Raw genomic sequence first — 12,682 nt, 5'->3', positions numbered from 1 at the left:
TTCAGGTCTACCTGCTGCATTCACGAACCAGAGTGCCTGGCATAATTACTAACTCTGATAGTGCTCCCATTAGCAGTGGTTTAAAGTTACAATATAAAAACTCACTAGGAATTGCAGCAAAACACCCTGACCATAGTGTTACAGGCAGATTTATTAACTGTGACATATTGTTACAGTACATTTACTTCAACAATAACCAGTGAACCAAATCAATGGTTTGTAAGGCAATTCCATAAATATTTCCCATTCTATTTTGCTTTAAAAAATGTAACCTATGTGTTTCCATGGGAAAGAACTCCAGCTGTGTATATTGCAAAGTGTTCACTCCACCCTGGTACCTACAGACTGACCCCAGAGGAGTCCAGCCTCTCCCATAGACAGCAGCTTATTTTGTCCCCATCCAGAGAATGAATAGAGATCTCCCAATCACTGTAGCTGTACATTGACTGGACCCATGTAGTCTCTTGGTAAACGGCTAGGGTTTTACCCACGGCTTGCTTGTCTTCAGTGGCAGAACCAGATGACTGAGCCTGGTATCTAGTAGCAAGATCCGAGGCTAATCATCTTGTCAGCAAGATGTATTAACACCTGGCCACTTGTTGAGGACTGCATAGCTCCATTTCCTGAGAGGCTCTGAGGCATCAGTGAAGATAGCTTCAATTCCTGCAGAGATAACAGATTTCCTTTTTAAAACAGGAAGATACAGGCACAGATTTGTATTCCCTTATTCCAAAGCTCTTTTGCATCTGCCCAATAGCCACAATGTAAAGGAGTTTCTACTATTTCCTAAGGCTGCGCACAGAACCTAACACAATAATCCTTTAGTCATAGGAATGGCCATCGCTGAATTGATTAAGCTGTCAATCTCTCGGTACTCTTATGGCCTCATCACCACAGCATGTATGCTAGGTGTCCCATGGTAAGTAAGGGGTTAATCTTATTGCTGGAAATACACAGCAGTTAAAGGTCATTCTAAAGATCAATGCGTTCTATGTTTGTTTGTGTTTTAAAAAGGAAACTAAATTATGAGTGTAAACATCTCACGTATCTTACCGGAGTCACTTGGCGTTAGATTAGATGACCAGTGCTTTGGAAGGTATGTTCTAAATTGAGACTCTGGCAGCTGCTGTAAGATAAAGAGGAGAGGGATTTATATACAACTGTTCTGTACATCAGTGTGATGATAGCAAAGAATGATTGCAATGCTTTTCATGTGGTTTTTTAAATACAACGTACCTGGCAGGAGTAAATTTCTTTGCTGCAAGAGAAAAAAATAATATCATTAGCATTCTGGAGATGACCATCCTCATCTTGCATGCTATTTATTCCATTGTTTTGTTGGAGAATTACCCCACTGATTTAACAACAGAAATATGTTATAGACTGAGCCGAGCTACCACCACCTCTTCTCCATAACCCTTCTGACTTGTAATGGCCTTAGGCCTGGAAGCTGTTCCCCAAACTGTTATAGCCCGTGAGCAGAGCAACTTGTTACACCTAGGCCTCTAGGACCAGCCCCTCTGCTCCCTGTGAGAAATCAGTACTTCCTAGTAGAACTGAACAGGTATCTCAATGAACGCTCCACATATATTTGCATAACTAACACAGTGTATTATTCTCTTAGGGTGCCTTAGTATCTCTCTTGTGTTCATGTTCCATTCATAGTCTAACAAACACGTTGATTGTCAGGAAAATTAACAGAAATAATGAGTCTTAAGTGAATATTAGGGAATATTCCTGGGAAGCAAATTCTCATCTTGTAAATGTAAGTCGTTTCATTGGAAACCTCATTTTATTTCAGGAAAATGAAAGATACCATGTGACTGATTTGTACAATGAAAACTAATCAGCATTGCTCATGTTTTGAATATCAAATGCTTGTAATAAACTGTTTGTGAGCAAACTGCAGAGCAGGAAAGTATTCAGCAAATAATTTTTAAAGTACAGATCAATCAAAAATGGCATAAACTGCTTTTGCACTACTTGAGAGAAGAAAGAGAGGCTCCATTTGACAAATAAATGATTCGCTCTGAATTATTTGTTTAGCTCTGCAGTCATTATTGTTTCTATAGATATCTGTTTCTATAACAGTCATTATTCATATCTCTAGAAACAAGGTGGTCCAATAAAAGACATTATTTCACCCACCTTGTCTCTCAAATATATTGGGACCAGCACGGCTACAACACTGCAAATGCCCTATCTGGCATACTGAGCAATAGCAGTTGGAGGCACCAGTGTTATTTCTGGTTGATGTCCTCCTGGCTGATCCCTGGTCAGTTCTCCTGCCAGTAATTTCTAATGATTAAAACTGGTTGAAAAACATATTTTATTTTCTGCAACAGTGTTCAAGGAACATGAAAATTCTTCATTTTTGTTGAATTTGGGGAGATATTTGTCAAAAACCTGAAAATGGAATATTTCGAGGGAAATTTGAAAAATTTCAACAAAAATGGGGATTTTCTCACTGAAGTTTCCACTTTTTTTCTTTCTGAAAAATTTCCAACCATTTCTACAGAGGGTGCAAATAAAGAGATGAACCTGGGACAGTATCTCACCTTTCCTTCGAAGGCGCTTTACAAGCCAAATGAGGAATGATGCTGTCGACAGGAGCGAGGCTCCGGTGGCTGCTATTCCAACAGAGACATAACTGAGCAGTTCTTCAGGCACTTGGGGAGCTAGGAGGGCAAAGAAGATCCTATGAGATCAGGAGGAATGCACAGTCTCTGAAGTGCTTTCTGCTTGTTCCATTTCCATTCAGTCCTATTGCAAGCAGGAGGACAGCTGCTTATTTCCTTGGTTTCTCACACTGAGTGGTGGCACCTGCTTGTATGCAGGACTGGGCAGGGAAAGCCTCTGCATATGCCAAACAATGCCAGAAAGCTTTATGCTGAAAATAGTCCCATCTAACTGGTAGCAGGTTAGTGAGGATGGAATTCTGCACGGTCCCTCGTTACTTTGAAAGGATCTTTCGGGTCAGATTTTGATATCTTTACTCCCACTGAGTAATGTCTGACTCCTTGAGCAGTCCCACTGAAATCAATGAATTTACTCAAGGAGTAACTTACGACACAATGTGAGGAAAGGTATCTTAGGGACGATAGGTGGGATTTTTGAAAATGCTCAGTGTGGCCCATTGTTGCTCCTATTGCAATCAGTGATACAACTCCCATTGACTTGAATAAGAGCAGAGTAAAGCCAAGGTGGAACATTTTTTTAAATCCCACTCATAATTTACAACCACTTATAGAAGTGAGCTATTTGGTTCTAGCCTGAAAATATGTCAGTTAGCAGGTATTTAGAGCTGGCAAAAAAAATTCTGTCTAAATGCTTTTTTTTTTTAATTGGGTTTTTGTCTCAATGAAAAGTTTCACAGAAATTGTCTGCTTTCCTTGAAAATTTTCACTTTTTCAATGGAAAGCCAAAAACTCAGAAACATTTTCAGCTGAAAACCAAAAAATGTCAATTTCTGAGTTTTCGGGGGTTTTAACAAAAAGTCAAATATTTTCAGTGGGAAAAAATATATCTGACCAGAGCTAGAAATGACAAAAGTCTCTCTTGTTGCATCCCATCCTTCCCTACATCCTTGTCTAATAACAAGGCCAGGCCTCTTCAGCATCGCTAGTCACAAGTAAAAACACACATACAAAATACCTTCGCACGTTGGCTGACTTGCAGTCCAGTTCCCTGCAGCGCTGCACTGAAGTACTTTAGAGCCGTTAAGCAACCATCCCCCTGTACAGTTAAACTCGCAAACTGTGCTGTATGCAAAATCCCCAAAAGGGTGTGAACAATTCATGGAGCCCTTCTCAGAGGGTATCAGGGTTTCACACTGTGCAACTGAAATACAAAAACACATACAAACGGTTAACGAAGACTCTAAGAAATGTCCAAAACTGGGTCCCACTATTGGTGCTAGTAAATCTGCACCATATTTCACCATCTGCATTTTGTTTCTGGGATAAATGTCCTTGCAGTGAGTTTTTCCTAAAATATATTAGACTTCAGCAAAGTAAAGGGCTGGTACTACTATTGTATCAAGCTAACTGGTTTTTTCAAATGTTCTGCACTTTAAGACTTCAACAGCAATCACTTTAGATCAGATCCTCAGCTCATGCAAACTGGTGTAGCTCCGTTGATTTCAATGGAGCTAGGCCAATCAGCACCAGCTCATGAGTTGGCCTTACTCTTCAATACACAGGGTTTGAGGTGTCATACTTGTAACAGATACCTAAGCTCCTGAGCCTGACTTGATTCTTTCAAAAGGACAAAGACCTACCTTCACACTTTGGAAAGGGCTCTGACCATTCTCCCTGAGCTGTGCACTGAATCGTGGGTGATCCACTTAATCTGTAGCCCTCCTCACAACGGAACTCACAGGCCGAGTTGTGGCTGAATTCTGGATGACCGCCGGTACATTCCACAAAGCCATTTTCAGGTCCATTCACTGTTTCACAGGTCACAGCTGAGACACACAGAGAGAACATCAGCGGTTAGTTTGGATGCCACAGGAGCACTCTACACAAGCAGTGAGAGCCCTGTGTACTGGGAAGGGCAATCATAAAGAAAGGTACCTTCGCATTCCGGCTGCTGTCCATCCCACTCTCCAGAAACACCACACTGCAGCCTGTCTGATCCCTTCAACACAAACCCTTCTTCACAGGCAAACTCACAGGTTGAATTCCACAGAAAGTTCCCAGAAGCGGGAGAGCACGTCAGGGAGCCATGAGCTGGAGCCTTTAAGCCATCACACTGCACAACTGCAAATCACATGGAATAGCATGGAGCTTAGTTTGGAGCAAAGTAAGAGAAAAACTTTTCTTCTGCAGGGTAACAGAATATACATTGATGGGAGCTGGGCGTTAGAGAGCAAAGCTATCTCCCTGCAGTCTAAGAAAGTGACTAGGAGTGGTGGGATCCAGATGTCTCAGGGGACTGGACATGGGATTTCGGGATGTCTCAGTATTTCCCAGCATGTAACTAAAATACAAATATATTCTTGTAAGACGTATAAAATATCTCTAAGAAAGGTTCTAAATTATGCCCCATTTCTGGTACTGACAGATGTGCATCAGACCCCTCTCCAAATCAATCTGCATTTCAGATCTGAGACAAATGATCTTTCAGTGATCTTTCTCTGAAGCACTTTAGAGTTCAAGCCTTTCTGAAAAAAGGCTGCGTGAATTTCAAGAGCTGATATTATCACTGTATCTAGCTGACTGGATTTGCAGAGCTTCTGCACTCAAAGCACTTGAGAGGAATTCATTAATATTAAATGCACAACGTTCGCGGTATACAATCATGCTTCTTGGGGGTCTGCTGCTCACAAGCATTACTTCCCCCGTCTGTGCCTCATTTTCCACATCTCTAAAATGGGAACAATGACACTGACTTCTTTTGGAAAGTGCTTTCAGATCCACTGATGAGAAGTGCTGTTTAAGAGCTAGGTATTGTGTTATTATTAATGGATTATTCCAAAAAGGACAGAGACCTACCTTCACACTTTGGGAAGGGCTCTGACCATTCTCCCTGAGCTGTGCACTGAATCGTGGGCGATCCACTTAATCTGTAGCCCTCCTCACAATGGAACTCACAGGCCGAGTTGTGGCTGAATTCTGGATGACCGCCGGTACATTCCACAAAGCCATTTTCAGGTCCATTCACTGTTTCACAGGTCACAGCTGAGACACACAAAGAGCACATCAGCGGTTAGTTTGGATGCCACAGGAGCACTCTACACAAGCAGTGAGAGCCCTGTGTACTGGGAAGGGCAATCATAAAGAAAGGTACCTTCGCATTCTGGCTGCTGTCCATCCCACTCTCCAGAAACACCGCACTGCAGCCTATCTGATCCCTTCAACACAAACCCTTCTTCACAGGCAAACTCACAGGTTGAATTCCACAGAAAGTTCCCAGAAGCGGGAGAGCACGTCAGGGAGCCATGAGCTGGAGCCTTTAAGCCATCACACTGCACAACTGCAAATCACATGGAATAGCATGGAGCTTAGTTTGGAGCAAAGTAAGAGAAAAACTTTTCTTCTGCAGGGTAACAGAATATACATTGATGGGAGCTAGGCGTTAGAGAGCAAAGCTATCTCCCTGCAGTCTAAGAAAGTGACTAGGAGTGCTGGGATCCGGGTGTCTCAGGGCACTGGACATGGGATTTCGGGATGTCTCAGTATTTCCCAGCATGTAACTAAAATACAAATATATTCTTGTAAGATGTATAAAATATCTCTAAGAAAAGTTCTAAATTATGCCCCATTTCTGGTACTGACAGATGTCCACCAGATTCCACTCTGGAGACTTCTGCATTTCTCTGATGGGAGCAATGATCTTTCAGTGATTTTTCTCTGAAGCATTTTAGAATTCAGCCTTTCTGAAAAAAGGTGCTGCGTGAATTTCAAGAGCTGATATTATCACTGTATCTAGCTGACTTGATTTGCAGAGCTTCTGCACTCAAAGCACTTGATAGGATATGCTTAATCTTAAATGCACAACGTTCGCGGTATACAATCATACTTCTTGGGGGTCTGCTGCTCACAAGCATTACTTCCCCTGTCTGCGCCTCATTTTCCACATCTCTAAAATGGGGACAATGACACTGACTTCTTTTGGAAAGTGCTTTCAGATCCACTGACGAGAAGTGCTGTTTAAGAGCTAGGTATTGTGTTATTATTAATGGATTATTTCAAAAAGGACAGAGACCTACCTTCACACTTTGGGAAGGGCTCTGACCATTCTCCCTGAGCTGTGCACTGAATCGTGGGTGATCCACTTAATCTGTAGCCCTCCTCACAACGGAACTCACAGGCCGAGTTGTGGCTGAATTCTGGATGACCGCCGGTACATTCCACAAAGCCATTTTCAGGTCCATTCACTGTTTCACAGGTCACAGCTGAGACACACAGAGAGAACATCAGCGGTTAGTTTGGATGCCACAGGAGCACTCTACACAAGCAGTGAGAGCCCTGTGTACTGGGAAGGGCAATCATAAAGAAAGGTACCTTCGCATTCTGGCTGCTGTCCATCCCACTCTCCAGAAACACCGCACTGCAGCCTATCTGATCCCTTCAACACAAACCCTTCTTCACAGGCAAACTCACAGGTTGAATTCCACAGAAAGTTCCCAGAAGCGGGAGAGCACGTCAGGGAGCCATGAGCTGGAGCCTTTAAGCCATCACACTGCACAACTGCAAATCACATGGAATAGCATGGAGCTTAGTTTGGAGCAAAGTAAGAGAAAAACTTTTCTTCTGCAGGGTAACAGAATATACATTGATGGGAGCTGGGCGTTAGAGAGCAAAGCTATCTCCCTGCAGTCTAAGAAAGTGACTAGGAGCGCTGGGATCCGTGAGTCTCAGGGGACTGGACATGGGATTTCGGGATGTCTCAGTATTTCCCAGCATGTAACTAAAATACAAATATATTCTTGTAAGACGTATAAAAAAGCTGTAGGAAAGGTTCTAAATTATGCTCCATTACTGGTACTGACAGATGTGCATCAGACCCCTCTCCAAATCAATGTGCATTTCAGATCTGAGACAAATGATCTTTCAGAGATCTTTCTCTGAAGCACTTTAGAGTTCAGGCCTTTCTGAAAAAAGGTGATGCATGAATTTCAAGAGCTGATATTATCACTGTATCTAGCTGACTGGATTTGCAGAGCTTCTGCACTCAAAGCACTTGATAGGAATTGCTTAATCTTAAATGCACAATGTTCGCGGTATACAATCATGCTTCTTGGGGGTCTGCTGCCCACAAGCATTACTTCCCCTGTCTGCGCCTCATTTTCCACATATCTAAAATGGGGACAATGACACTGACTTCTTTTGGAAAGTGCTTTCAGATCCACTGATGAGAAGTGCTGTTTAAGAGCTAGCTATTGTGTCATTATTAATGGATTATTTCAAAAAGGACAGAGACCTACCTTCACACTTTGGGAAGGGCTCTGACCATTCTCCCTGAGCTGTGCACTGAATCGTGGGCGATCCACTTAATCTGTAGCCCTCCTCACAACGGAACTCACAGGCCGAGTTGTGGCTGAATTCTGGATGACCGCCGGTACATTCCACAAAGCCATTTTCAGGTCCATTCACTGTTTCACAGGTCACAGCTGAGACACACAGAGAGAACATCAGCGGTTAGTTTGGATGCCACAGGAACACTCTACACAAGCAGTGAGAGCCCTGTGTACTGGGAAGGGCAATCATAAAAAAAGGTACCTTCGCATTCCGGCTGCTGTCCATCCCACTCTCCAGAAGCACCGCACTGCAGCCTGTCTGATCCCTTCAACACAAACCCTTCTTCACAGGCAAACTCACAGGTTGAATTCCACAGAAAGTTCCCAGAAGTGGGAGAGCACGTCAGGGAGCCATGAGCTGGAGCCTTTAAGCCATCACACTGCACAACTGCAAATCACATGGAATAGCATGGAGCTTAGTTTGGAGCAAAGTAAGAGAAAAACTTTTCTTTTGCATGGTAACAGAATATACATTGACAGGAGCTGGGCTTTAGAGAGCGAAGCTATCTCCCTACAGGTTAAGAAAGTGACCACGGGCAGAGCAGTACAGAGCTATCTAGGGCAGGGTTAAGGCAATGCCCCTCCCTGAACTGTACTTCTTCTGGGACAAAGGGAGGCCTGTAGGCTCCAGATCTGTCAATCTGGAACCCAATTCACTTTAAGAATTTAATTTTAAAATAGTGGGCCAGAGCCTCCATTGCTGTAAAGGGGCAAAGCTTCATTGAAGTCAACAGAGCCATAAGGATTTATGCCAGTTGAGATCTGGCCTACAGTTCCTTGAGAATTTACCTGTACATGCTGGAGTGGGTGAAGACCAGTTCCCGGAAGAGGTACACCACACTGGTTCAAACCCAGTTGATTCATAGCCTTCTGCACACTGAACCTCGCAGGATGAGTTGTAGCTGTAGTTCTGTAGTGGATGGCTGCACTCCAGGGTCCCTTGATCGGGTTCTTTTAATTGGTCGCAAGTTACAACTACAAAGGGACACAAGGAGGCCTACAGTCAGTGCCACTTTCTCAACAGCAAATGAAATAAACTAGCTAGACGTACTGAAAACTAGCTGACATGCACATCTCCCTGTTTGGAAGGCAGTAAGAATTAATCTTACCATACTGGCATTCAGGCCCATAGAATCCAGCATCACAGAGGCAGGTATGATTGTTAATGGTCTCCAGGCATTCACCATGGCCACTGCAGGAAGACTGGTCACAGGAAGCTAGAAGGAAATTCAGCATGGTTATAAAACAAATCTATCCCCCTTTACTAGTTAATCTGTTTAGAACCACTGCAGCGCTTTACTTATCCAGGAGAAAACACACTCTGGATAATAAAGACTTTGCAAAGTAAACAGAGGGTGAAGGTTATGCCATTTGAAATTACATTGGTTTTGCATCACAGCATTTCAGAAACCAAGACAGTTGAACCTAGCCACTCACAAAAGTATTGCTGTGGCTGGAAACAGACTCAACTTATATCAAAAGTTAAATCACAAAAAGAAAAATAGACTTTTTCATGATGTAATAAAGGCTCTAAGTTCTGCATTATTAGCTTGAAGCAAGCGAGTAGCCCTCAGTGGACTACTCACATGCTTAAAGTTAAACATAGTAACAATGTTTAATGCACATATATAGGTTAGTTAATAAACGTCCATTTTCTTATTATCATATAGGCTCTTTGGGATTGATTGAATTCTGTACCTGCGTAGCACAAGGCAACCTTCTCTTTGCTGCATCTTTCATCATTCCATTTGCCTGCATCCTTCGCTCTTTTGATGTAGATTTCAACACAGTCCTCGTCATTCTTTCTGTTGTTTGGTTCATCCTTAGCCCAGTTTTTAGCCTCTTCTGTCAACCGTTTTCTTGTTCCAACCCAGGTCCACTCATTGTCAATCTTCCTGATTCCAATCCAGTAATAACTTGGATTGAAGGGTAAAAATGCATTCAGATGGGCAATTTCCTCCTTATTCTGAATGGCAACCATATTTGTATAGTGTTTCCTACACCATTCCTCCGCAAGCTTATAGTTCATATTTTTTTCTGAATAGTGGTATGTCCAGCAATTGCCCTCCTCAAGCACCATAAGTCCTAGAAAGAGAAGATGCAGAGAAGTTGGTACCCTTTTACCTGCGCTTCCACTTCTGTAATTAAAGGCCATTTTTATCTCTTTATATTATTCTGCTTTACGAAGAGCATTTCCAGGAAGAATTAGAATCTATCTCTTTGAGAGAACTGATCAGAAAAAGAACTTCAGCAGCTGGAACTGCAGTATATAGCACAGAGATATTTAAAAGTACAGAAAAATCCCAGAATGTTACAGAGAGAGAGAGAGACAGAGAGAGAGGAATGAAAACACAGAAGCACAGAAATTTAGCCCAAACATTCAAGGTGTCAGTGTCAAAATGCTCTTCCAAGAGCTAACAGAAATAAGGCTTTTGAATTAGGGATCCCACCTACATGCTATGTTTTGGATATAACTTCTACAGCAACCTAGACCTTATTGCTTTTTTCTAAAGAAGAATATATCTAGATCTCAGTGGATATTGCATATGTGCAGGTATTTGAGCCTGTGTAGGTAGTGGCTGCATTTTCTTTATACAACGTTACAATAGTCTCCCAATCAGACATGTCAATATCAAATGTAGGGTCTCCAGCTTGTCAAGGATGTGTCCAGTCATTGCCCACACTGGGTGGGTATGCTGCAAAGCCCCACATAGGGGCCACTTTTGGCTTTGGCAGTTGAGAGAAGCAGCATGCCATCCCATCTAATGCTTTCTGTGCAAATCTGCCCTAAAGCTTAACCCAGCTACTGCACCCCCATTTACTTCAGAAGGAATCTGCGAGAAAACAGCAGTGCTGTTACTTCCAGTCTAACTTGTTTTCCACTCAGATACACACTCACTTACCGTAAGTGAGAACAGAGAGGAACCACAGGCCAATCATGTTTCTGGGGAACTTGTCTTCACTTTGCTCTTTGAAGAGATGGCTGCAAAAAACAAACATGCAGAATAATGGCACATGGTTTAAGCACTGATATTAACTTATTGCAATACAATAATGCAATACAATGTTATTGTCTATAGCATCTTTCCTATATGTTATTTCACAAATCACTTTACGGGGTTAAACAGCAAGACTCTCCACTGGGCTAGTGTATTGTCTAAAGCAGATCTTAATGGAGAGGCAGACTGGAAATTAAAGTAACTTGTACAGGACATTTGTGTAGTGTTACTTCAGATCTGACTGAATCTGACGGATCTTAGCTGAGATCACTGACAATGGTCTCAGCTAAGATATTAATACCTTTGGAAGGATTCAATTTTTATCAGTAAAAGTCGATAAACATTGATTTCAAGTAAGAAAAATGCTGCTTGAGAACTTATTAGAGTTTGATTTAAGGATATTTATTTTGCATATTGTGACACAAGATATTGACAATTTGTGTTTTAACTGTTATAAAGCTTTAACTTTTTGAATCTCAATGTCCACTGTCATGAAGTAATTATTGCCTGACTCACACAGACACACACACACCCCATAATTTCTGACGCCCCATAATTTCCCACAACTGCGAACATTTAAATTAATAAAAATTGGGGGTAAAAATGCTTAAAAGCCGTAATTTTGCACAACTGTGAAAATTTAAATCAATAAAAAATCTTTAAAATGCTTAAAAATAAACTAAACTTTTTATTCATCAAAATTATACAAAAATAAAAACTGAATTCTGCCAAGCATGTATATGAAATACAACAAACCTACTTGAAAGGCTATTATACTTACAGATTGTGGCTGTGATGCCTGGTGCTATGTAGCAGCCTGGTAAAGTCTTCAGCGCAGTCTTCAGCGGCTGTTTTCCTTTGCTAAGTCACTGCAGAGGTTCTTATGCTAAGACTCAGTGGAGAGCTGCCAGTCAGTATGTACCCGTTGCCTTCAGCTTGAAGCCTTTTTATTCCATCAGCTCCTACTTCCTAGAAATTCCAGTGACGTGGCTCAGAGGATATTTCCTAATAAGAAAGTGAAAAATTCCCCAGGAAAAGGTATATCCCTGATGCCAAAACTCACAAATACACAGTCATGTGCTTTCCTCTCCCAGACACACACCAACACCATGATGAGGGTTTACTGTGTCCCAGCTCATAGATTTTAATTCAGATTAACGCTCAATTCCAGGATATCAAGAGAAAATAAATATTCAGACTCAACTAGTCTTAGTCTTAGATCCAACAGAGAATACAGACTGTGCTGATCCCAGTCCTCATCAAATTATTTCAATGACCAAAGCAAAATTATTGGGGTGACAAGGTATTTCTTGTACACAATGTGCACTTAACAATCAGACTTTCCACAACCATTACAAGGCACTGGGCTAGGACTCAGGAAATATGAGTTCAATTTCTGGTCCTGCTACCGACTCCTGTGTGATCTTGGTCAAGTCACTTAAGTCTTGATCAGTTCCATTGAAATCAATGGGAATCTTCCCACTGACCTCAATTAGTGTTGGATCAGGGTCTTAATTTCTCTGTGCCCCAGTTCCCCATCTATAAATTGGAATAATCATCCTTCCTTTCTCCCAGCCTTTCCCTGTCTTGCCTATTTAAATTGTAAGCTCTTCAGGCCAGGAACTGTCTCTCACTATGTGTATATAGTTCTTAATGTAAT

The 12,682-nt window shown here is 41.9% G+C and overlaps 1 protein-coding gene across 1 annotated transcript; it reads right to left on the bottom strand.

Annotated features, from left to right (window-relative positions):
- Nucleotides 1-596: 596 nt before the first annotated feature.
- SELE (selectin E) lies at nt 597-11,939 on the bottom strand. Its single transcript, XM_074962176.1, has 18 exons — nt 11,804-11,939; nt 10,927-11,006; nt 9,722-10,108; nt 9,133-9,240; nt 8,813-8,998; nt 8,226-8,411; nt 7,931-8,116; nt 7,008-7,193; nt 6,713-6,898; nt 5,791-5,976; nt 5,496-5,681; nt 4,575-4,760; nt 4,280-4,465; nt 3,655-3,840; nt 2,559-2,678; nt 1,237-1,258; nt 1,054-1,126; nt 597-663 (listed from the first exon to the last, which is right to left on the bottom strand). The coding sequence occupies exons 2-17, from the start codon at nt 10,961-10,963 to the stop codon at nt 1,069-1,071; spliced, it is 2,592 nt and encodes an 863-aa protein (XP_074818277.1). The 5' UTR covers nt 10,964-11,006; nt 11,804-11,939; the 3' UTR covers nt 597-663; nt 1,054-1,068.
- Nucleotides 11,940-12,682: the final 743 nt, after the last annotated feature.

This window comes from Natator depressus, chromosome 8 (genome assembly GCF_965152275.1).
Source record: "Natator depressus isolate rNatDep1 chromosome 8, rNatDep2.hap1, whole genome shotgun sequence".
Lineage (NCBI taxonomy): Eukaryota > Metazoa > Chordata > Testudines > Cheloniidae > Natator > Natator depressus.
This window is presented reverse-complemented; position numbering and strand designations above follow the sequence as displayed.

Coding starts and splice junctions, on each gene's coding strand:
- SELE (XM_074962176.1), bottom strand. CDS start 10,963: ATGATTGGCCTGTGGTTCCTCTCTGTTCTCACTTACG. Junction 7,194..7,930: donor GCCCTTCCCAAAGTGTGAAG/GTAGGTCTCTGT, acceptor TGTGATTTGCAG/TTGTGCAGTGTGATGGCTTA. Junction 4,466..4,574: donor ACAGCAGCCGGAATGCGAAG/GTACCTTTCTTT, acceptor TGTGTGTCTCAG/CTGTGACCTGTGAAACAGTG.